The 26,046-nt window shown below is 37.0% G+C and overlaps 2 protein-coding genes across 2 annotated transcripts; both read right to left on the reverse strand.

The window, feature by feature from the left end:
• Positions 1-78: 78 nt before the first annotated feature.
• LOC137406550 (dolichyl pyrophosphate Glc1Man9GlcNAc2 alpha-1,3-glucosyltransferase-like) lies at positions 79-19,020 on the reverse strand. The gene is made up of 12 exons (XM_068093145.1): positions 18,866-19,020; positions 11,580-11,658; positions 11,078-11,271; positions 10,743-10,864; positions 10,567-10,634; positions 8,338-8,464; positions 7,046-7,149; positions 6,839-6,959; positions 4,277-4,413; positions 3,687-3,924; positions 3,173-3,248; positions 79-687 (listed from the first exon to the last, which is right to left on the reverse strand). Exons 1-12 carry the CDS (start codon positions 18,937-18,939, stop codon positions 423-425), a joined length of 1,605 nt encoding a protein of 534 aa, XP_067949246.1. The 5' UTR covers positions 18,940-19,020; the 3' UTR covers positions 79-422.
• Positions 19,021-19,355: 335 nt separating this feature from the next.
• Positions 19,356-25,956, reverse strand: LOC137405897 (phospholipid phosphatase 5-like). Its single transcript, XM_068092342.1, has 6 exons — positions 25,634-25,956; positions 24,279-24,419; positions 22,997-23,116; positions 22,734-22,890; positions 20,436-20,558; positions 19,356-20,232 (listed from the first exon to the last, which is right to left on the reverse strand). Exons 2-6 carry the CDS (start codon positions 24,400-24,402, stop codon positions 19,899-19,901), a joined length of 858 nt encoding a protein of 285 aa, XP_067948443.1. The 5' UTR covers positions 24,403-24,419; positions 25,634-25,956; the 3' UTR covers positions 19,356-19,898.
• Between the last annotated feature and the right edge of the window lie 90 nt (positions 25,957-26,046).

Below are 26,046 nucleotides of genomic sequence, written 5' to 3' on the forward strand. Positions count from 1 at the left end.
TCTCAGCCAAACAATGTCATGCACTAACTTCATGAAGTTGAAGTGCAACAATGTATAAGCAAGTTTGGCTGTTTCTGATGATGGGTCACTGATCAATACCTTTTATGGGTGCCAATCTTAACCAAAAATTGCAAGGAGACTCATGGATTGGGCAAGATATGTAAAAATACAATGCTGCGTGCATAGCAGTTGCGTCTATAAATGCATATCACTACATAGCTAATACATTAATAAAGCATTGAAAAGCATAGCAGTCACCTAAAGGGATGGATTTTCAAATAAAATCAAAGAAAAAGCAAAATCGGTCCAAAATGTGTGATGGGGCGGAACATAGGTAAGATAACTCCTAGAAATCTTTGTTGCTGGACTATTCATTACAAAAGTGAGCTCTGATGTGAACAATATTGCTAATATCATGGCTATCACTGTGCTTTAACTTTCCTCTTCCCAGAAACGATCTTCTTGAGCATTCTATGAGAGAGAATGGTCGAATAAAGTCCCACATATGTATATGATATCCCAATTGACGTGTAGACACTCATTAGGAGAAGAGGAAGGAAAGGCAGTGTCTCATTTAGCCCCATTAGCGAGTGCCCAACAGAATAGTAAAGCATGACAAGTAAGAGGCCAAACATGTAGCCTTTCTCAAGTCTGCTGAATGCCCACTGACTCTTCTTGTCAGCTGATCTGCAAGCAAGGAAGTAAGATCAAAGCTATCGCTTGTACTCGAGGGATATGATCTTGAAAATAAGTTGTTAAGCTCCTACATACACATGCTCAATATACATATTGGAGTTGTCACAGATTAACCTAAAGCCCATTTACCTTAGGAGTTGCCCCCTATTACTTTAGGAGTTGTCCTACACCAACTTAAATAAGTTACTTGACAGTTGAAGATGTCACACATCAATACGCTCGAGTCATTGAATGCTTTAGCATAAAACTTACATTGGTCTGCATGTGGTATAAATAACTCAATGTGTGGCATAGTAAGAACTAGGCTACACAGCCATACCTTGACATATTAATTCATGTCCCAACACTTGACAAAATCAAAATATGAGCAGAGTTTCTAGCAAGTTTCTATGTTGATATACAGTCATACGTCGACTTACGAGCTTAATGCGTTCCGAGACTCAGCTCGTATGTCAATTTACTCGCATGTTGGTGCAATTTACTTATATATAGAACAATTAAATATATATTGATTGGTTTCCATACTCTAAAAAAATGAAAATAAAACACACAAAACCAGATATTGTAACAGAAAGAACATGTTGGTTATTGTCCTAACTTACCACAAGCTTTTAAAAAGAAACAAACAAAAAATAATGCAAGGAAATGTGATTAATTAAAATGTAAAATTAAATACATGCAATAGCAGCTAGCGCTAGCATTTGCCAGAGAGGGAGATATCCTAGGGAGTTATAGAGAGTTACCCTTCATTACAACCGTTGACTTTGATAAATTTGGATTTTATCAATGTCTTAAAAGACAAACTTAGAAGCAAATCTAAAAGCAAACTTTCATTTTTAACTTGAGGTAATTAAAATTTCTTCGGCGTTCATAGTTGGAAGTTTCTCGCTGGTTAGCTAATTTTTCCTTTGTTTCGCTTTCACGACTAGCCGGCCGTTTTAAGATCAACCTATCTATGGACGTTTGCCTTTGTCGCCCTTTCAACATGTTGCGATTAGGACGAACACAGGTGGCGTCACAAACGGTTAATCGTTGATCTTTTATCCAATGCCTGAGCAGTCTCTCCATCAACGGTCGTGAAGATCGCTGCGCCGTTTAGAAACTATGGTTAGTCCTTTTGCGAACTAAATAAATGCCCTGAATATAATCCTTCTGTTTGATAATTGTGGATGTATTTCTGTCATATTGTTGAGCTAGCTCAATCACGCATACACATTTCGCATATTTTTCAATAATTTTCCGTTTAATAATTGTTATCATTTGCTTTTTCTTTGCATTTCATCTTTCATTTTACTGGCAAACTTTCGGTCTACGCACAGTACTTTTAATTCACATAATTCTGCACTGAAAATCGCGCACAAAAAACACGGTACAAAAGTATAACCTGAGCAGTTGAAAAATACAGAGTGATGCTGTTCTCATAAAACACCTCCAGCATACTTGGCAACAGACTCACGAGCTCGTATCTCAAACATGGCTCATATGTTAGTGCTAAAACTTGCTTAAAAGCTGGCTCGTATCTCAAGTTTCTCGTACGTTGGAGCACTCGTAAGTTGAAGTATTACTGTAGTAGTAATCTGTGAGATATGAGCATACGAGCCAGTTCTCGATGGCCACTACATGCCTCAAAAGCTGCAAGAGGTCTTTTTCGAGAAAATCATGGCTGGATCTTTCTCATCGACTCAGTTTGAAAAAAGGTTTTTAAAAGGCTTGCTAACAGTTGAAGTGAATGCGAGGCACAAAGCCTCAAACCGGAAACGGATAATAAAAATCAAAACTCGACAAAAAGTAAGTTTAGTAAAAGATTAAAACTTAGCTTTTAAGTGTGTTCTACTTTGTGTTAAATTCATTAGGTTAAACTCATTAGGTTAAACTCATTAGGTTAAATTCATTAGGTTGAATTCATTAGGTTAAATTCATTAGGTTAAAATCATTAGGTTAAATTCATTAGGTTAAATTCAAATTTTCTGTTACATCTTTACCTGACACAAAACTTTAGTGTACCAAATGCTTTGCTGTCTCAGTCTCTCTCAGACCACCATTAGTCACTACGTCTGTCTCGAAGGTAAAAACATACAGTAGTGTACATATTAATATTACATTTTATTGCAGATTTTAACAACTACATAGGTATTTGTTACTTGATTACCGTAGGTGCTGAATTACACCAATTAAAAACGCTTAAACTTGAACAATTAAGTTTTTCCACCCGCAATATTATGTTTTCTGTGGTTTTTTTAGTATGGTAACGAATTAATTTGTACTTAGTTATTTTGCATAGGAAATAGTGCCTTGAGACACGAGCAAATTGACATATGAGCTCAGACCAAGAATGCATTAAGCTTGTATGTCGAGGTATGACTGTACATAAACAGAACATTGAGGCAGAACTACACGTGAGACGAAGAGAGTAATAAGAGTAATAAGCCCATATCGGGATGATACAGACAATTATGGAGCAGATATTCATACGTACTGTGGGAGCAAATGAGGCAGAGTGCTCAGCAAGTAAAGAGTGTAGGCTCCAAATCCAGCAAACAATATGGGCTGCTCTACAAGTGTATGACAACCGCTATTAGGATTGTCTTCTCCTGTTGAGGGCAGCAAATGAATGGTCGGTCACGAGAATATTTTGCCATATTGAAGCACTGTAGTTCTAATTGGTTAACAGCAAACTAAGGCTCTGTTTGAGTTTATTAAAACACAAAGATATAACGTAAAATGAAAGCGTTTTATTTCAGTGTAGACAATTGAGTAGTGAGCTATTTATGGCTGCGCCAGAAAAATAATTGTATCACCACTATTAATACATGTTATCGATGAAGATCGGGCAACCCTAATTTATGAGTGGTGCATAAAAACTCCTTAAACTGTCCAAATGTAGTATTTGTTAATGAAACTTGCTGAGGCATCTTGGGATGAAAGGAGAACTTCTGTGAATGCATAAGCAGTAGAACTCACACCAACAGATAAGGTATAATTAAACTTACCAAACTGCGTGTAAATAAGAGGAAAAAGAGAAACATGGCTGACGACGGATAGGAATATAAAATGACGGCAGTAATCATCACTATCAATGGAGAGCAATGTGAGAGGAATGGTCACTAGTAGGATTGCCTTCTCATGTACGTGCCAGCCGAACATGAAAGATGTGAATGCACATATTACGAGAGATCTGATGAATGTCCTTGGGCCGGATGGGTTGAGCCATAGATGTATCAGCGTAGGCTGAAATCAAACCTAACTATTATTCTATAAATGTACACGTACAATTACTCCGTAGGAATACATGAACAAATGGGTCATGATCTCAGAATCCATGGTTAAGTCGGGTGTGTGAGATTTGGAGCTCTCTACACTAGCAGAAGGAGAAAATTCTCAGTTATTTTGCAAAACATTAACGTTATAGCATTTAATGCTATAACGTTAAACTGATTTTTCAAGACATCTTTTCAGATGTCTCTCTGACATGTTTCACCAGTTGATGCACAACTTAAGACAAGCATCTTTGTCAAGATTCAACTTTAGGGTATATCGTAATGATAGTATTAACTCATGCATAGTAAACATGCTCACACACCAGCATGAATGTGACAGTCAGAAGTAGAGTAGCTACAGGTGTTACGGATGGCAACACGGCGTGTTCAAACTCCTGGACAAGGCCTCCTGTCATTGATGCTGAATGGTTTGAGACTGAAATGAGATCTAGCTTACGCCCTGCAAGATGTGAATATCTCTTACAGAAATAAGTTTGACATAAACTTATCCAAGATGCATTCCATGAAGGCCTAATACTATAGCCAGAGCTGAGCCTATGTAACATTTTTTAATTCGAAATTATATCAGTTAAAAACTGGTTTGATCGAAATCCAATGATAATAAAATCTAACAAATCAACCACCTGATACGCACAATTCAAATCTTACATCACTAAATAATGATTCAGCATTTTTGGCAAATTATTAATTAGAAAAACATTTAAAAAGCAAAACAAAACGGCTCCAGTCATCATCTGTTTCCTTTTTCCTTTAATCAATAAAACAATGACGATATATCAATTAAGAGGTCACAGGATTTCTACAGTAGTGTGTCGACACGCATGGTTAATATTCCAATTGCTTGGAACAAGATCCTTAATGAGAATACTTTGTATTTCCTTTAATTCGTTCCACAGCCTAAAAACTCAATAATAAATACTTTTCATAATCACATCTGAGCGTTGAAACATTGTATAGCGTTGAAACAAAACTGTGTAAAACTTATAACTAAAACCTTAATTACACGTAAAAAGTAAATTATCAAGGTAACAATGAGTGAATAGTTTTTCACAGACTGATTGAGGTATAGCCTTGCCAATCCAGGCGATGGATGGTGCATTGGTAGGGGCCGTGATAGCCATCCCGACATAAACTAGGTGCATTGGTAGGGGCCGTGATAGCCATCCCGACATAAACTAGGTGCATTGGTAGGGGCCGTGATAGCCATCCCGACATAAACTAGGTGCATTGGTAGGGGCCGTGATAGCCATCCCGACATAAACTAGGTGCATTGGTAGGGGCCGTGATAGCCATCCCGACATAAACTAGGTGAACTTTAAATTAGCATAACCTAGTCATGTACTTTTTGTTTGTACATGGATACTTGTTTGTACATGGATACTTGTTTGTACATGGATACTTGTTTGTACATGGATACTTGTTTGTACATGGATACTTGTTTGTACATGGATACTTGTTTGTACATGGATACTTGTTTGTACACGGATACTTGTTTGTACATGGATACTTGTTTGTACATGGATACTTGTTTGTACATGGATATTTATTTGTACATGGATACTTGTTTGTACACGGATACTTGTTTGTACACGGATACTTGTTTGTACACGGATACTTGTTTGTACATGGATACTTGTTTGTACATGGATACTTGTTTGTACACGGATACTTGTTTGTACACGGATATTTGTTTGTACACGGATACTTGTTTGTACACGGATACTTGTTTGTACATGGATACTTATTTGTACATGGATACTTGTTTGTACATGGATACTTGTTTGTACATGGATACTTGTTTGTACACGGATACTTGTTTGTACATGGATACTTGTTTGTACATGGATATTTATTTGTACATGGATATTTATTTGTACATGGATATTTGTTTGTACATGGATATTTGTTTGTACACGGATACTTGTTTGTACATGGATACTTGTTTGTACATGGATACTTGTTTGTACATGGATACTTGTTTGTACATGGATACTTGTTTGTACATGGATACTTGTTTGTACATGGATACTTGTTTGTACATGGATACTTGTTTGTACATGGATATTTATTTGTACATGGATATTTGTTTGTACACGGATACTTGTTTGTACATGGATACTTGTTTGTACATGGATACTTGTTTGTACATGGACACTTGTTTGTACATGGATACTTGTTTGTACATGGATACTTGTTTGTACACGGATACTTGTTTGTACATGGATACTTATTTGTACAGGAATACTTGTTTGTACAAGGATATTCACTTGTATGTGGATATTTATTTGTACAGGAATATTTGTTTGTACACGGATATTTGATTGTACAGGAATAACTGTTTCAATTTTATATTTAATTATCATGGCCTCTCCAGTTTTAGCTGTGTCCAAATATTTTTTCTCTCGTCAGCTTCACTTCCTTTCTCATAAAAACTACTAGTCAATTCTCTAGGTTTTTAAAGAATTGATCTGGAAATGTTTGCCCATGTTTTTCTGTCACTTGCTAATTTAATTCTATGGATGGTACTGCAATCTTCCTTTTTAATTCTATGGATGGTATTGCATTCTTCCTTTTTACCGCCCGCATAATTCTTTTTGGATCTGAGTCTAAAACTAAAAACTATGTGAAAGAGAGCTGCACACATAGATACTGAATTATACATCAATGTTTTGAGTAACCTTGCGTGTCGTATGTTGGAAATTAATAAAAATTACCACTGCAATTACTTCTATTAAATCAAATGAAATTAACTTCAAGGGCACCCAAGAGATTTATTTTAATCCTACGAGGACTTGAATAGCCACTGACTAAAGCGAAGCACCTGCAACGATAGGCGTAACAAGTTGTATTCATGTGTGACCCACCTGCAATGTAAAGCAGCTTGTCAGCCATATTGTAAATGGCCCAGAAGTTAGGTGCCCAATAAGCATGACACAAGCCCCTTTTGAATGGAAACAGCCTTGAGAGCACTTGACCCAGCTGGCCCTGTTAAGAACAAGATTGGCTATAGAGAGCGCACAACAATTGGCTGACAATGACATAAAGAGATGACAAAGGGAAATTCTACATACAAAATAAATGAAAGGTCCAAATGAGGTACCGAATATGCTGACAACTAAACCAGCCAACCCCAGGAATCGCTTGATTGAGAAGGATGACCAGAGTACACTTCCATCTACAAGTTAAAACCAAAAGAATTGTAACACCTGCAGGTAGTTGACAAATAGAGAAGATACCGCTAAGAAAGACAATGGACCATCAACAAGAAACACCGAAAACTATTTAGTAACTTTCTATTGGTTAAATGTCTGATGAAGAGAAAACAGTTGGTATTTCCATTACTGAGCACCTGAGCCCTGTTGTCAATCATTCCTGCTGTTAATAATCAACAATGCCATCCTAGTATATACGAGTGAACTACCTGGAAAAGCTCTACTCAATACCATCCTAATACAGTAGGCAATCGTACAACGTAACTAGCCCGTTCCAGGAATGTTTACGCTATAGGGATTTTATGTTATATTTATAGTAAAATACATGTGAATTGCCTAATCCGTTTCAAGATCTTTCCAGACTTACCCCTTTGACCATACAAAAAGGAAAAACTAAACTTTTCAATATGTGGGCTGTACTGTAACTGCAGTATTATTGGTTTGCATCAACAACTGTTCTCCTTTTTCTGATCAACTTCACTGGTTTGATAAACCATTATTATTATTATTGTTATTATTGCAGCAACTTTACAATAAGCTGATGAAGAGCGCACATCTTCAACGTTCATTCACAACAAATCGCTCATTTTTTCTAAACAGCAAAGTCTATTTTGCAAAGTAAAACTAATAACAAATACATGTATTATATACATCTACAATAAAACAAAACAAAAAATATTTTTACTACAAGAGCAATACTACCTGTTCATCGTTTATTTGTATCCAGGGGTCAAGGTTAAGAAAAAAGATAAATTTCAACGATACTCGAACTCGTGACATTCAGATTGGTAGACCGACGCTGTAACACCTGCACCAATCAATCACCTTTGAGTATTTATGAACGCAGCTACCTTATTCCCTGTCGCAACATCTGAGGATCTATCACAGCAAACTAGAATGTCACGGAAGTTGTATATATAACAGATACAATGCTACAATGTGAGAGAGGTTACCATTCGAATCAAATTTGAGAACTCGGCCGACTTGACACTTTACGTTATATGGATTTTTTACTTAGTGCGAAGCAAAAACTTTACATAAATTCTTTAAGTTATCTGGAATTTACATTGTAGGAGTGTCTAGTGTATATATAAATCAATTATCAGTTGTGGTTCTAGCCAATGAGCTATCAATTATCAGTTTTTATGTACCTTTCTGAGAGCTGGAGAAACAGTAGATCCGGAGCAAATAGATGCCATATGCAGGGGCCATGTAAAGATATATGTGTTTGAAGTTGAGCAGGGTAGCGAAATGCAGAGCTGCCGTCATGTGATTGGCCTAAAGGAAGTTTAGGCATTGTATGCGTGTACATACATGTACATGCAAGCAAGAGTGTACAAAGGCATGTGTGAAGGTCTATCTACATAGTCTTCTGGTCTGCATGATATAATAGGGTCTCAGTTAACACAGACCATACATCTGGTGCTAAATTTTCTTTTATAAATTCAATTTTTTCCCATGAATTTCTTTGCAATGCATATTTTCTCTCAATAGGGTGACGATACAAGAAACTGTCAGCATTGGCCCATAGCATGTCCTAAGTATTCATTTATTGACTGACATAAAGAGACAAAATTATTGGTGAGAGACCATGGAGAAAAACTAGCTTAGTTGTAATGCAAATAAATATGTACCAGCTTTTAAAATATTTATATTTTGAGTATTCTTGTTATATACAGTCGTACCTCAACATATGAGCTTACTGCCGTCATACGTCGATTTTCACACTCACGTGTCAAATCAAATGTTTTTTTATATAAAATAACTAAATACAAATCGAACTGTCCTACCATCTAAAAAAAACACTTAGAAACAGGATATTACAAGGAAAATGTGTTTTAAATTGTTGCAATTCATTCCTACACTCACAAAGTAACTCGTGGTTTTGATTTGCAATAAAAATGCAACAATATTTTACATACATGTACATGTAGTACTGTATTGAGTTCTTACCTTTGAGACAGACGGAAGTAGCTAACAGCAGTGTGAGAGCAACTCGATGGTTCAGGACACTTTTGTGAGACTACGTAGCATAAACTTTAAATTTAACTTGAATGAATTTAGCTTACTAAAGCTTACTAACTTAGCTTACTAAAGCTTACTAACTTAGCTTACTAACTTAGCTTACTAAAGCTTACTAACTTAGCTTACTAAAGCTTACTAACTTAGCTTACTAAAGCTTACTAACTTAGCTTACTAACTTAGCTTACTAAAGCTTACTAACTTAGCTTACTAAAGCTTACTAACTTAGCTTACTAAAGCTTACTAACTTAGCTTACTAAAGCTTACTAACTTAGCTTACTAAAGCTTACTAACTTAGCTTACTAAAGCTTACTAACTTAGCTTACTAACTTAGCTTACTAAAGCTTACTAACTTAGCTTACTAACTTAGCTTACTAAAGCTTACTAACTTAGCTTACTAAAGCTTACTAACTTAGCTTACTAAAGCTTACTAACTTAGCTTACTAAAGCTTACTAACTTAGCTTACTAAAGCTTACTAACTTAGCTTACTAAAGCTTACTAACTTAGCTTACTAGAGCTTACTAACTTAGCTTACTAACTTAGCTTACTAAAGCTTACTAACTTAGCTTACTAAAGCTTACTAACTTAGCTTACTAAAGCTTACTAACTTAGCTTACTAAAGCTTACTAACTTAGCTTACTAAAGCTTACTAACTTAGCTTACTAAAGCTTACTAACTTAGCTTACTAAAGCTTACTAACTTAGCTTACTAAAGCATACTAACTTAGCTTACTAGAGCTTACTAACTTAGCTTACTAAAGCATACTAACTTAGCTTACTAAAGCTTACTAAAGCTTACTAAAGCTTACTAACTTAGCTTACTAAAGCTTACTAACTTAGCTTACTAAAGCTTACTAAAGCTTACTAACTTAGCTTACTAAAGCTTACTAACTTAGCTTACTAAAGCTTACTAACTTAGCTTACTAAAGCTTACTAACTTAGCTTACCAAAGCTTACTAACTTAGCTTACTAAAGCTTACTAATTTAGCTTACTACGCACAAACTTAAAATGAGTTTTACTTTTATACTAAACTTAATTCTAACTTTGTCTTCACATTCATTTCCTATTCCCTTCTTTTGGTCTCTTTGCGGCGCATTTAGACTCGCATTCATCTTCACTTTTAGCCAGCCTTTGTAAGTCAATATTCATCCGATGAGAAAGACCGAGTGACGCTGTCCCGCAAGCGGCCTCTCGCATACCCAGTCACCTAACAGCCGCATCAAAAACCGTCTCGTATGTAAAACTCTTCTCATATCTCCAGGCAAAAATTTACTCAGAATTTTTCTCCTATCTCAAATCTCTTGTAGGTTGGGGCACTCGTATGTCAAGGTACAACGTACATGTTGCTAACACCAACCTGATACATGGCTGTTATGGACAGTAGAAGAATGCCAAAGAGAAGCCCATTATATTGGAAATGAATATCTAAGGATTGTTAAGAAATGCTTGCTGATTGGTTGCAGTTTGTGACAGGCTAGACTAATCAAGAGGATAAACAAAATAAGCAAATATAATGACCAGCAGGAAGGATACGATCGACGATAAAAAGGCCAAAGTTGGTCATCAGACAGACTCCGATTGCAAGATTGGAGTTGTTGATTATGGCTGGTCTATTAGAGACACCCACTCTTTTGACCACACAAGTCATGCAGAATCTGTAACACACATGCAGTACCTGCAAGCCATGTCATGCTAAACCTGCAACTCATGCCAAACATACAACTACTAGCTTATGTCATGTCCAACTTGCAACCATGTCCTTTATAATGAAGTAATAATTGAATATAGATAATATTAAAAAGGATGGACATGCATATATGGCATTCCAGCTACCCAGAACTTAGTCAAACCGCAGAACGAAAACTTACTGGTAAACTGCATAGAGGTAGAGAAAGTCAGCACAGATGACAGAGAGTCGTTGGAATAGAACGCTTGCCTCACTGACATAATTCAACTTGTTAACTTTGACCATCATAGGATCGAAGAGCGGAGCAAACCATGAAAGGGTGAATTCAAACCAAGCAAAGAAGGGTGGGTAGTCCAGTGTCCATTCCGAAGTCGTCTAGAAATATGGGTAGGCCTATCCATATGGAGGTGAAAATCGTTTCCAGACTAGTTCATAGCAAAATTGTTAGGCGTGTAATAACTACTATAATATCATCACTAAACAGCAAAGCCGACATATTCGCTCTCCAAAAAGTAGTTTCAATGCTTTTATGAAGTACTTTTCAAAACTGTACACAATATAACACACAACACAATGATTATTAAACCGTTATCTAAAGAGTTGAAGTTGGTTGGAAAGAATGCTTTGGAAAAAAACATTCAAACCTTTTAATGTCTCAAGTTATACATGTACAATGCACTAACATCTGTGTACCACTTATCCAAAGGAAGGCTATGTGTGATGGCCAACCAGTTCCGGTGTACTTCATAGTCAGTAGATCGACTGCAAAGGAAAAAATATTTGGTTTTAGCTGAGGCTGATTGTGTGAGATGCGCTGGAGCAGGTTGTCTGATCCTATCTACGGAGAACGTCATTCGTTTTAATTACAGGAACATACTCGTAATTGTACGAAATAGATTAGATCTCCACCGAGTTGCCCCTGATACAAGGTCTCCCATCTGCTAAACTGAAGCATTGAGATAATTAATTTTTCTGAATTTGATCAAAACTTAAAGCCATCCTGTGGTATATGTTGATAGTGTTTCACTATGCATAAATCAAACAAGTGATATTTTAATTTGATTTGGATTCTCATAACAGTCATTTTTTCCAAGCTTCTAATTTATCTTTTGCGGGAACCATTATTCTTGCAAATAAATAGCTGTGGAGAGGTTTCCAAGCAACCAGAGATCACATATAAACAATTGCTATAAACTCTAGGTAATTGTCCTGCCGACACTACTAAACAATTCAGCATATTTTATGTGGTCGCAAACTTATTCTGATAGCTTTTAGCTGTTGATTTACTGTCTGTGACTTTTTCAAAAGCTATTCACATTTACAAAAGTAAAAAAATTTATTGTTGCATGTTTTGGATTTTTAATAGTAATAATAACGCTTACTCATGCTAATTTAGCAAAATGATACAAACAGCCAGTTGAAATTAAACAAGTGGTCTAGCATACAAGCTGCATACTGATAGCAGCAATTGAAATCTAAGGATTACCTATTTGTTGACGGGTTATTGGTTATTTGTATTTATTCTTTAAAGAATAAATGACGTGGAAAATAGCTTGGATGAGTTGAATTTTTGTAGTTTTTTCTATTCCGGTGCATCAAAATATCAAATTTCAAAGAATGGCAATGCAATGGTTACAAATCGTTAGCACTGTAATAGTATCATCATAACCATTCAAGGAGGACATTGTGTGAAAAGAACACACCACCCTCACCATGCATCCAAAACATTACAGCACATAAAAAAATTGAACGATACAGTTTATTAAGAACCAATAAGGAAATGCTGCTCTCAAGTGAGCTCCTTTTCAAAGCCACATCTAACAATAGTATGACAGCTCATACTCCCTGTGACACCATTTTAACTGGTTTATTATAAAACCTACATTTATATGCGCCCAATTCTTTAAGTCATCAGTTTTTATTGGCTCTACTGATAAAATTGTCAATATGATAAAGCTCTGACAAAACTATGCTATTCGTACTACACTTCATGCATCTGGAAATTTTGTCACTGCAGAATGTGAGAAGTATAATTTATCTGCGCTAGCCACCCAAATCTTTCACTGGGACTTGCCATCCTACTTTTTCATTCTCAAATCTTTCATACAAGCTATAAAAATATACATAAATATTTAAATCTCTCGAACTACATAACATATGTTTACAGTCAGACAAAAAAGTCATGAAACCAAAATCTTAATCACTATTGGGTAATTGGTTACTCTTTGCTGTTGCTGCTTCTTTAACCCTTTCAGGCCTGTTCCCGAATATTCCGGGATGAGTTCTGTTCTTTTGGGGCCTGATCCCGAATGTTTCGGGATAAATTGAGTGGCTTTATTGCTTAGCCTTTTAGCTACATCGGTTTTATTAATTCAGCAAACGAAATTTAAGAGCCTGGGCATCATTTTGATACCCAATATGTATTTGGACAATAAATTTTTCACTAACAAATTACGCGATAGATATAAACTGTTCCGAAAATTTGTTGATTGCTGTTTTGGAAAAAGTTTATTTGGACGTTGGCAAACTCCTTAAGTGAATTAGACGTGGTAATCAGCTCAGGTGAAAAAAATAGCAACAAAAGTAATGTTCAAGAAGAATATTAGAATTTTCTCATGGAAGATGGTAAGTTTTACGTGGCACTGTATAGAATTAAACCGGTAAAAAACGATAAAAGAACCAGATTTTTTGTTGTGAATTTCAAACAAACTATATTCTAACGGTGTAAGATATGGATTTTTTATGCTACACATGAATGTAACATCTTAATTAACTCTTTTGCAGGCATAGCAACATAATTTTCGTTTTGTGATACCGACGCTAATGGGCAAAGCGACTATTATGTCACCACGCGAACGTTTTTATAACTCGATTTCTGGTTATAATTATGCCTCTTTAGTTTAATTTTTATACTAACAGCAAACTAAAAATAGATTGTTTTATGTTAGAAACAAAAAAATCAGCCATTTTGAAAAATAAAAACGATCGCTTTTGCAATACTTGAACGAAAAATCTGAAATAAAAACATCTAGATAAATTTGGGAATTTTGTAGCTTGTTTCTGTTTTCTGAATGTTTTCTCAGAGTGCCACATCTATATTTTACCATCATGTCGTCCTCCAAAGGCTTTAGGCAAAGGCAAGGCTATATTGGAACAATAATAAGCACATGGTGTTTGATAATTTTGGTAGTGTTGTGACGTAATGTTGGTTCGAAGCTCGTAGCACCTGTTTTATTGCTTGGAATTGAGAAATCTTTTTTTTGATTTGCTGCTGATAAAGCTTCCTATCAATTTAACATAATCCAACATTGTCAGTACCCAAAGTCTGCTTGTAAGCTGCATTGAAACATAGTCATTCACTTTGTTTCCTTTGCTGCAAAAAACAAATCTAGATTATTTTAAAAAGTACTCCAATTATACTCAATTTCGTGCAGCTCCAGTTTAATTGTAAGGCTACTGAAAAATTAATTTGGCTTGGGGGGCAGTCAACTGATAGCTAATTAGTACTGAATGGGCTAAGGATGTTGATACTCACAAACTCGCCTTATCATACATTTCGTAAAGATTAGCAAAATTTTACAGTTCATAAAATCTATTTAAGGAAAATCATATAAAACTCGCCTAGGGTGCCAACTACCTAATAATTCTCTTCCAGCTCATTGCAACTTCAAGTAATGGATGAGCTGCTTTTTGGCAAACATCTTTACAATTTTGCTCATTAAATCATGCAAACCTAAATCAAACCGTTTACCGTAGAACATATTAAAATATTCTAGTACAGCAGTCACGGGTACTTCCAGCATTGTGAAAGGTAGGAGAAAGTGTGGAACATTGCGATGAAAAAAATATTTTCTTTACTGCTTGAAATGAGATGCTCAGATTAACTTGAAATTAACAAAGTAAATAGTATGACATCTTGAATTTGCTCACCTTCAATTACAGTTATTAATCTTGATAATTATTAGCACTATTCAAAATTTACTCTATTCACACTGCTGTCCTAATGTACCCCAGCATGTGAGCATACATTGGGAAATTATGGAGGGTTCATTGAGATATTTGTGTTTGTGGGTAGCACCCATGTGTATTTACAATAGCAACCATCATATGTAAATATTGAATTGAAATATTGCTAATTGCTAATACTGAGCTGAAAGCGTGAGCATAGGAAAGCATAGCACATGTTTATGTCAGAATACGCATGTTGTATTAGTTGAAATAAGATGGACGAGCAGTGAATTGCAATTTTAGGCACCCTTGCTGTGCCAACGCTAAGGTTGGATTACGCAAAACACTTTGTATGTTATCTTGTGACACTTCATCCTTGTCCTTTCCGTCAGTCAATACATATGAATCCCCACAGCATTTTGAAACGTTCACTTTCATCCTACCATTCACAATATTCTGAACCTGTCCAACCTAATGCGCCACTGATCTGGCCCACTATATCGGACAACAAGTGCGCCTTCTTTCATTGTACTCTCCTCATTCTCACAATCCTCAAGAGCATCATCGTTATTTGACCTTAGAGCATTAGCTAGCACTTCACCAGCTTCATTGTCATTTTCACTACTTTTCTCTGAGGTCAGAACTTTCTTCCTTGATTTCCTTTGCTTGTTTACTTTGCCTGTAAAAGCATGACAAGTTATGGTAGAGTTCAACGTGAATTGTTTTGGAGTATCATCTTCATGCAGAGGTTTCTAAACTGCAAGGAAATTTAATTTTATGCCCATATATACTTACCTGTCTTTGTAGTAAATCGCTTTATCAATTGATCTTTCACTGGTGTATCAATAAGCACCAAGGACTTGCTTTGTCATGACCTGCCTCCAGCTTTGATCTGTCTCGGCGGGGCTTTTGGATATGGGTGCACTTCTTTTGGAGTAGTGAAAGTAGTACTAGCAGTTCTAGCTAGTGTTGCTCTGGCCAAACTTTAGTCAATGTACTTTCAGCCAATTCAGCAGCTAACATCTGGTTGCTTTCATCAGTAGGGACAGCTTTGTCTCTGACATATGATCCCAGAAAATCGTCATGTGTGAATACATCAGGGTTGAAGGGCCATATCCTAGCAACTCTGAGGCCTGATGTCAAATTTTTGCAAGTAATGGCTTTAGAGCAAGCTTGTCCATGTACTCCACCAATGTTGTTTATGGAAATGGCTTTGCTTGGGTGATGCAACATTTAGTTGTTGAAGGCTGTGTTGAACTGACGTTTGAGTGGACTATATACTCTTCTGCCTAAAGGCTGGTTCACACTACCTATATCGTCATTTGTCAACATTTTCCTTTCGGCGTTCATCATCGGCTACATGAACCCTAAGCCGATGGCGTTGACAAAGCAACGCGGATACGTCGGGAAAATTTGCAGCTGTCAAACCTTCCCGATTTTTACCAAGCAACGACGACCGCCTGTACAGTGTGAACCATTTCGGCAATGATAATTTACATAGCATGATTTATTTACTTCCGTTTACAATAATTGCTACAGGTCAATAGTTGCTAGTATTCAATTTAAGCGTGCGAAAGCAGTTTCTTCGCGAAAAATTACAAAGAAAAACGAGAACACTATGTCACGGAGTATTTGCTAATGCAAGCACGGATGGGTTGTGACAGTGTAAACATTGTTATTATGGCCGATCACCAAAGTATTGTGGCATCAATGCCGAGACACGGCGATATAGTGTGAGCCAGCCTAAAGGGTTGTAGCTTGTGAGAACAATGTGGAGGAAATGTGAGCAAAGTTATTCTATTCTCCTTGGCATAAGGGTTTCAAATGTGATGTGGCTGATATGGTTGTCCATTAAAAGCAGCACTGGGTTAGCTGGGTTGCATAAAGTGTGCTTACAAAATGCTTCAACGAGGCGATAAAAACTTCACCAGTTATTTAGCAAGTCGGTTGCGTAAAACTAGTTGATCCTGAAGGTACTCCATTAAGGATATGAGGCATGAAGTGAACTCTGGGAAATATTAAAAATGGATGTATGGCATTCCCAAGACAAACGCATCATCCTAGTGTCACAAGAGTTCCTCTCTGTGCAGAGGTTAGCTGGACTATTTGTTTAGACCATCTGTCTGTCAACACTTTCAAAGACCTGTGCGCTGTTGCCAACCCAGTTTCTTCGACATTATAAATGTGCTGCGCTTCCCGCTTTTCTCCACCAATGACTTCTCATGGTCATCATCTCAAGAACTCCTTGTCATTTGTTTTGTTAAATCTGCTAATCCGACCAAAAATAGCGGCCGCAGATGTTTGTACAATCAGCTGGGGAAACCGCTTTCTAAATCCATATAGCCAATTTAAGCCTGCTCACTCTGTTACTACCCAACTCGGTAGAAAAGTTGCATTCACTCAGATAGCATACTCATGAGCAAATTGTCGAACGATAACTGTTGTTAGCCCATGTTGAGGCTTGGCAGCAGTGAAAATGTAATTGCATAACATTGATTGCTGGTCATCTGTGAACACTGTCATCTGTTATTAAAGTGTGACTGAAAAGCACTGATGTTCTCAAGCTGTTTGATTTTGGCTTCAGCAACACGTCTGTGTAGGATATGCCATGAGTGTCTGCAGCTTGGCGAATGGACAGGTTCTCTTTTAGTACTCAAGTAATTGCTACCCTTGTCGTTTCATCATCAGTGGGTAGCCCTCCAGGGTTTTTGGATTGATTGGCTTTTCTAGGCATATTGATAGATTTACAAATAATACAATTTTAAAAACTATTTCAACTTTTACAAAGAGCATGTTGTCTGGAGTACAATAAGACAGCATTCCAATGTTCCTGTCTTAATGTACCCAGTCTCCCATTTTTGGCACACTTTGGCTTATTGTTGTGAAACAAAATATTTATGAAATAATTTTTTATAGCTTAGAGATTAAAAGTATTGCCAAGTCACAGTACTATTGAAATGTTTGCAAGTTAACTCTACTTCCACATACAGCCTTTTATTAGGATAAATGATGAGAATTTTACATTCACTAATAAAATATAGATTCACTTACCATTCATCTGCATGTGCACCGTGTGCCAAATCCACATTTTCCTACATCAGTGCTTCCTAAATCATTACCTGTCATTTTGAATCCTGCTAGCATTCTGATTGGACATTTTGTTTGTTAGGAAACACCCACGTCCCAATGTACCCTATGTGCCCCACTTCCCCTACATGTGACGGTAATACATTTTTAAAAGTTTGTATAGTCTACACACAAGCAGACTGCAGTGTACTGCTTAACCTCTATTGAAAATAGGAACTGCTATGTCAAATTTTAAGCAGTTTATAGTGAATGCAGAAATGTGGTTAGAAGGTTTAATTTTGACGCGATTTGTGTGGCTACGGTTTATGCCTTGTTTATACATTATTCATTACATTATTTGTAAATACTGGTTTTCTACTATTTTCATGGTTAAGTTACTTTTATTATTTTTTCCTCCAGTAGGTTTTAGTTAGATCGTTTGACCAGCTGGACGTTGTGATGACGGTGTGTCTGGGAGTTTGAGCAGCAGTGAAAAAGAAATACATGATCGCATTCTTATTTAACTGCCACAATTTGGTTATTGATTAAAACAGAGGAGCCAGTACAACAAATAAACTTTTTCACAGGTGCTGAAATAAGTATACACACTGCGACCGTCCTTAGATGTATAACTTTTTCGACTACATGTAGTTCGTTTCTTAGATTTTCATGTTCCTATGGGCAGTGTTAAATATACCAATTTAGCACTGCCCATAGGATTATGAGCAAGCTTACCGCTTACGTACTGGTTTGAAGGTTATTATCGACATTTGTTTACACATGAATTTAATGCAACGAATCCAGAAATGCTGATTACGTAGCTAATAAAACTTATCATGCGCTGAAAAAGATATTAGTGCCTAATTTGCAAGTTTTAAACTTAGGTAAGTTCATGCTAAGATATAGCGGTTCTCAATGCAGTACCCACGTGAATCATAGCCTAACTTTTACTTACTATGTGTTTTTCATTAGAAGTTTAATAAAACTCAGGCACAAAGCCACCACAATAAGGGTGTGGTCCCGCCACATGCCTATGGCAGTTAAAATGCTAAACAATTATTATATGAGAAAATAAACGAATATTTCAAGTGGTTGGCCACGTGAAAAACAGGCTTGCTAAGCGGTTAGTTGGCGTCTGAAATAAATTGCGGTTTTATTGAATGTTAGACTAACACGCAGTATATCAGCGAGTCAAATCGAGTGAAGCGTTGAGAGCACAACTCTTGTACTAACGATATACGTAGTTAATAATCGGAATTCTAAATCCAGTTTTTGGCTACAACTAGCAGTGCTTACTCAATTATGAAATTAATACATGCAAACGGAAAATAAATCTAATTTTTAAAACTCTTTTCAAACCAAATAAGGGTGGCAATGTTTTTGAAAGTTGAATGACAACATGCACTAAAATATAGAAATCTAAGGACAGCAGGCGAGAAGTCGAGAACAATGTGTGTAATATCCTCTATTAGTCTATAACATCAACAGTAATCAACATCATTGCGCTAGCAAGTAGCATAATTGTAAGATTAGCAAAACCCATATTGAGCCTGTTAGTCACCGTACTGAGAAAACGATAACGTAATAAGAAGTTACAGAGAACAATGGCTTGCGTGTTACAGAATACCATTATTAAAATATACCAATCAGATCATTTGTGGAAGCACAACTCCCAATTCAAAGTGTTCAATAAAAGATATTAGATGATGATAGAGCATTGGATGTATATCACTTGATATATTGGCAAAAATAACATGAGAATATTCTGTAGCACTGATAAACAAGTTATTAAAATACAATAAATAACTCCCACCAGCCCGCTGGTGATCTCCATGCTAGCCTCTCAAACAGCTGACCCTGTCTTATTACACATGCCAGTTAGAAATTAGGCCCCACACTACCTACTAAGAGGCAACTGATAAACTGTAACCAGTACACATAATACGTAACAACAGGTAATAGGATTGCGACTGACTAGCTTCGATCTACTAGACGACTTTGACATCTTCATCCGAGTCGGCATATTGTTGAGCAGCGATGAGGCTATGGGAGCGTGTCAGCTCGTGTAGTGACATACGACAGTGACGATGACTGAGTGAGGGATAGTAACGCCGATATACCGTGTAAGCGATAACCATTCCTAGCAAAGACCCTACCAAGACATCCTGCCAGTGATGATGATTGTCAACTGTTCTACTTATGGCCACACATGTCGCTAGGATTATAGGAATGATACTGGTGACCAGCTTCCAACCTTGCCTGTCGCCATTTAGGGAAAATGTCTCCAGTTTACCAGATATGTAGAAGAACACCCACACGAGTCTAAAACATGCGATCAGAAAGATTTATTATTGAACAGCATGATCAACATGAATTAAGGAGGATGCTTTAAAAATGGTAAGCAAATGCTCAATCTGCTAGATTTTGTTAGCTGACAACTGCACATAACGACCAACCAGCGTGCACAATCTATATGTTGTGTGTTAACCTTTGCATGCCAAAATTATGTGTAGGCTATAACCTACACAGTAAAGCTCCATGAAGAATGCCCACTGGGGAAGCTTTTCCGACCCTCTATAATATCTGCAGCCAAACCAGAACATTGAACATCGTCACTCCACTCCACTTGCTCTTCATGAATAAAACACCTGCAAGAACGGTTATTAGCACACAGGTCGCAATGTTTAACACATAATAGGTAACAGATAACGAAAGCAGCCAGCAAACCATGCTGAGTAAAAAGGGAAAGATATCATCTGTCTATAGAGCTTGTGCAAAAGCACATTCAAGCAACACGTATACTTGTTAAAATGCAATCCAATAGCAATACAACGACCTGCAAAAACTATAACCACCTGCCACAACCACAATACCTTGTTACAGCCATAACAACATACATGTAATCGATTGCTACAGTACAGTCATACCTCTACATATGAGCAAATTGAGATACGAGTAGAATTTCGAGCAAGTTTCTACCTTGAGATACGAGTAATCTTTGAGATACGAGCCGGTTCTTGATGGCCGCTATATGGCCAAGTATGCAAGAGGCTGCTTTTGAGAACAAATCGCTCAGGTTTTTCTTCGAATCAGTTTTAAGAGTTTTTATAGGGTTGCCTAATTATAGTAATGCAAGGGAAAAAGCGTCCAACCGCAACAAATAATACCAAATAAGACAAAATTAAAGTAAGTATTGTAAAAGATTGAAACTTAGCTTTAGGTGTGTGTTTAGTGAGCTAAATTCTTGTAAGTTAACTTCACAGAACTTCAGTTGCCTAGCCTCACAAAAGTTTAGGATACCGAACGCGCTGCTATCAAGTCTCTCTCAGACCACCATTAGTCACTACGTCTGTCTCGAAGGTAAAAACGTACTTTAGTGTACATGGTAATGCTACATTTTACTGCAGATTTTAACAACTACATTACACCAATTAAAAACGCAATTTTCCTATGTAATACCCTGTTTAATGTGGTTTTCTCTTAGTACGGTACCGGATCATTTTGTAATTAGTTATTTTATATAGGAAATAGTGCTCAGACCCAAAACACATTAAGCTCATATGTCGAGGTATGGCTATACATAGTGACAACCAAAACAACCTACTACTGTACTTGGTTATAACTGCAACAAGCTGCCACAATTGTATTGATTTGCCACAGCCATAAAACCCTATTACAGCCAAAAACGTGTCAAGATCACAAGCCAAAACAACTTGTCACAGCAATGACAACTTGTCACAGCCATAACAACCAGTCACAGCCATGACAACTTGTCACAGCCATGACAACTTGTCACAGCAATGACAACTTGTCACAGCCATAACAACTTGTCACAGCCATAACAACCAGTCACAGCCATGACAACTTGTCACAGCCATGACAACTTGTCACAGCCATGACAACTTGTTACAGCCATGGCAACTTGTCACAGCCATAACAACTTGTCACAGCCATGACAACTTGTCACAGCCATAACAACTTGTCACAGCCATAACAACTTTTCACAGCCATGACAACTTGTCACAGCCATAACAACTTGTCACAGCCATGACAACTTGTCACAGCCATAACAACTTGTCACAGCCATGACACCTTGTCACAGCCATGACAACTTGTCACAGCCATAACAACTTGTCACAGCCATAACAACCAGTCACAGTCATGACAACTTGTCACAGCCATGACAACTTGTCACAGCAATGACAACTTGTCACAGCCATAACAACTTGTCACAGCCATAACAACCAGTCACAGCCATGACAACTTGTCACAGCCATGACAACTTGTCACAGCCATGACAACTTGTTACAGCCATGGCAACTTGTCACAGCCATGGCAACTTGTCACAGCCATAACAACTTGTCACAGCCATGACAACTTGTCACAGCCATGACATCTGCCACAGCCATGACAACTTGTCACAGCCATAACAACTTGTCACAGCCACAACTTGTCACAGCCATGACAACTTGTCACAGCCATAACAACTTGTCACAGCCATGACAACTTGTAACAGCCATGACAACTTGTCACAGCCATAACAACTTGTCACAGCCATGACAACTTGTCACAGCCATGACATCTGCCACAGCCATGACAACTTGTCACAGCCATAACAACTTGTCACAGCCACAACTTGTCACAGCCATGACAACTTGTCACAGCCATAACAACTTGTCACAGCCATGACAACTTGTAACAGCCATGACAACTTGTCACAGCCATGACAACTTGTCACAGCCATGACATCTGCCACAGCCATGACAGCCAAGTCAACATCAGTGTTGCCAAAAGATGAGATTGCTAGCAACACGTATACAAACCTGTAGTAAAAGTCGGGACGAGGCCTACCCGCTGCCAACTTAATCACATTCACCACAGCACCATTGATGAGGCATGCGAGGCTGTAAGACATGAACGCTTCTCTCAAGTCTGACCTGTCACGTGTCAGCAGGTACACTATGACTAGTATAAAAGGGCCTGAAAGTACACAACAACATGCTCTTTTTCATTCAAATAGTGACTTGATTTTAAAATGCAAGCTTATAATATTATAACCTCTTGGCAAAAGGGAAATGTATCATACCTACGGCCAAGACTTCTGTCCATAGGACCCATGTTGGTACATAACTCACTCGCCTAGGATACTTGTAGAGCCATATTTCCTCAGGCCTTATGTTTCTAGTGCTCGGCTTGCCCCACTCACCTTCAATAACATTATATGTGTGACCTCAAAGTGTCAGCTAGGAATTAATACAAAAAAGGTTTATTGATCAGGGAGTGTGAAGCGTTGAAGGGACTACACCGAAACACCAAAACACAAACCATAAGAAGTACTGGTACAAATGCAGAGTTGGGAGAGGTCAACCAGAAAAATTGTGGATAGGAATACAGTTTCGATATGCAAACATATATGCTTTTACAAATACAGAGTAGAGACATGTAAAACGTGAAATGTTGATACGATTGCAAAGTCGAGACATGTAAAACATGAAATGTTGATACGATTACAGAGTTGAGACGTGTAAAACATATGAAATGTTGATACAAATGAAGAGTCAAACTATGTAAAACATGAAATGCTAATACGAATACCAACATGCGTTAGAGCAAACATTCTTACAACACTACGTTATACTTTATTAATTCATTAAACTGCTCAATAACTTAACATAATACAATTTAGGAAATTGCATACAGCGTTAACACAAATGTATTAGAAAATATATGTATGTAAAAATTAATGTAGATGATGTGGATAAAAACAAAAATCTAAAATAGAATTATCACTGACCCTCTGTACACCAGAAGACAAGAAGTAGAATTATTACTGACCTTCTGTACACCAGAAGATAAGAAATAGGATTATCACTGACCCTCTGTACACCAGAAGACAAGAAGTAGAATTATTACCGACCATCTGTACACCAGAAGACAAGAAGTAGAATTATCACTGACCCTCTGTACACCAGAAGACAAGAAGTAGAATTATTACTGACCTTCTGTACACCAGAAGACAAGAAATAGAATTATCACTGACTCTCGGTACACCAGAAGACGAGAAATAGAATTATCACTGACTCTCTGTACACCAGAAGACAAGAAATAGAATTATTTCTGACCTTCTGTACACCAGAAGACGAGAAATAGAATTATTACCGACCATCTGTACACCAGAAGACAAGAAATAGAATTATTACTGACCTTCTGTACACCAGAAGACGAGAAATAGAATTATTACTGACCTTCTGTACACCAGAAGACAAGAAATAGAATTATCACTGACTCTCGGTACACCAGAAGACGAGAAATAGAATTATCACTGACCCTCTGTACACCAGAAGACAAGAAATAGAATTATTACTGACCTTCTGTACACCAGAAGATAAGAAATAGGATTATTCTGGTACAGAGCTCCAAACAGAAAGGAATCACCCGACTCACAAGAGAACTTCTGCGTGATGACTGTCTCGTGATGCGCTGATGCCTCATCCTCCACTTACTTCCTTCTATGAATTATACATGCAAAAGTGATCTATTACGGTGAGGCTAAGCATTATGTTGACCCTTCAGAAATAAATTAGAAAGTGCCGAGTATGATATTATGATGAAGTCAATGTTAAACACTTCAGAAAACTGAAAACACTGTCACATTATTAGGATCCCTAGAAATTCCTTGACATCATGAAACAATATTTTCAAATAAAGCCAGTTGATTTAGGACAGTAAAATATATCTCATATACAAGCAGTTGGCCAGGAAGGGGATTAGGCAGGGGATTAGGGAGGGGATTAGAAAGGGTTGAGATAAGCAATGAGATCAATGAGGAAATAGTAAGTGAAAGAGAATGGCCACGGGTGACAATTATTCCTACACCCTTTTCAAAGATGGTGTGAGTCCCACATGATCACAACTAGCTGATAGCAGAAAGCTTACTCTAGACAATAGCAGATATATAGGAGAGGAAGACATAGCCGAAGAATCAAGTGGGAAGATGTGAGAAGCGAGACATCCCTTAAAAGTTGTAATAAGCTGGCGAGCTAAGCTGCCAGTTGGACATACAGATCAATAGTCTGTCGAACAATCTAGTATAGCTGCACTGCTCAAGTTAACGAGTACAAAAAACTTTGCTCAGTTTATGAAAAGATGTAAAGTTCACACTATTGAAAACCTGAAGGAACAACTCTTAAGGTGACTTAAGAGTTGTCTACTTCTTCAATAGACAGAGCATTGGTGCTGTTTTGAGGTTCTGTGAAATCTTTGTGTAATTATTTTGACTGTTAATTTCAAGACTAGCTACTGAATAAAAATTGATTTTTAATATATACTATTTGTAATGCGTGTACCATTTAGTATATCAAACCAGTATCGATTATGTGATTGTATCTTTTTTGAATATAAAGTTAACTATTTATAATCTCATCAGACAGCTCTATTCTAATTCTAGAAGAGAAGACGATTCACATTTGTTGATTACAGTGAAGGAAAAATATTTTAAAAACACCACAGATCACACAGTTCTTCAATTTCACTACTAAAATACAGATAAGTTTATATAAACAATTATTCTGATAGGTTCAACTTATTATCCTCTTTTGTAATTATATAACAGCTAATTGCTATCTTTTTGATGGAGTTTTCACAAGAGAAAGCCACAAAGATATTTTAGACCTCCAATAGCGTATGGAGCTATATAAACAAAAATCAAGTAGGATTAACAAACCTGGAGACTGAGAAGAAGTCTGAGCTATCCCGTGCCCGATTACCTTTCAGTACCCATTAAGTTATAGTCATCTACAAGCAAAGATTAGACCAAGTGAAATAATATTTTATTTCTAAAATCTGCAATTAATACTGTGTTGTAATCATTAGATGATCACTGCAACCGCTTTAAACTGGACAAAATAAAACTCATGTAATTGATACAACGTATGAATCTATATATAAAGTCTTATCGAAATCAGATGAGTTAAAACTAATTTCCTAAAATGGCCACAATATTTAGAATGAACAGGCCATTACATCCTTCACTACATATCGGCTTGCAAATAGCAAACCTGAATAGCAAGGACATTGGGCTATCATATTTTACTACGACCTCAGATCTGTAAAGAAAAAGGCATATTTCTGTATACA

Source organism: Watersipora subatra, chromosome 10 (genome assembly GCF_963576615.1).
Source record: "Watersipora subatra chromosome 10, tzWatSuba1.1, whole genome shotgun sequence".
NCBI classification, from domain to species: Eukaryota; Metazoa; Bryozoa; class Gymnolaemata; order Cheilostomatida; family Watersiporidae; genus Watersipora; species Watersipora subatra.

Excerpts from the sequence above, each read along its gene's own strand:
- LOC137405897 (XM_068092342.1), bottom strand. The coding sequence starts at position 24,402 with ATGAGGCATCAGCGCATCACGAGACAGTCATCACGCAGAAGTTCTCTT. Across the intron at positions 22,891-22,996 it reads GACAGAAGTCTTGGCCGTAG|GCCCTTTTATACTAGTCATA; the intron begins GTATGATACATT and ends GTGTACTTTCAG. Across the intron at positions 20,233-20,435 it reads TCTTCATGGAGCTTTACTGT|ACTCGTGTGGGTGTTCTTCT; the intron begins GTAGGTTATAGC and ends CGCATGTTTTAG.
- LOC137406550 (XM_068093145.1), bottom strand. The coding sequence starts at position 18,939 with ATGTGGCGGGACCACACCCTTATTGTGGTGGCTTTGTGCCTGAGTTTT. Across the intron at positions 4,414-6,838 it reads CAAGCTGCTTTACATTGCAG|GGCGTAAGCTAGATCTCATT; the intron begins GTGGGTCACACA and ends CACATCTTGCAG. Across the intron at positions 3,249-3,686 it reads TCTTATTTACACGCAGTTTG|AGCAGCCCATATTGTTTGCT; the intron begins GTAAGTTTAATT and ends ATACACTTGTAG.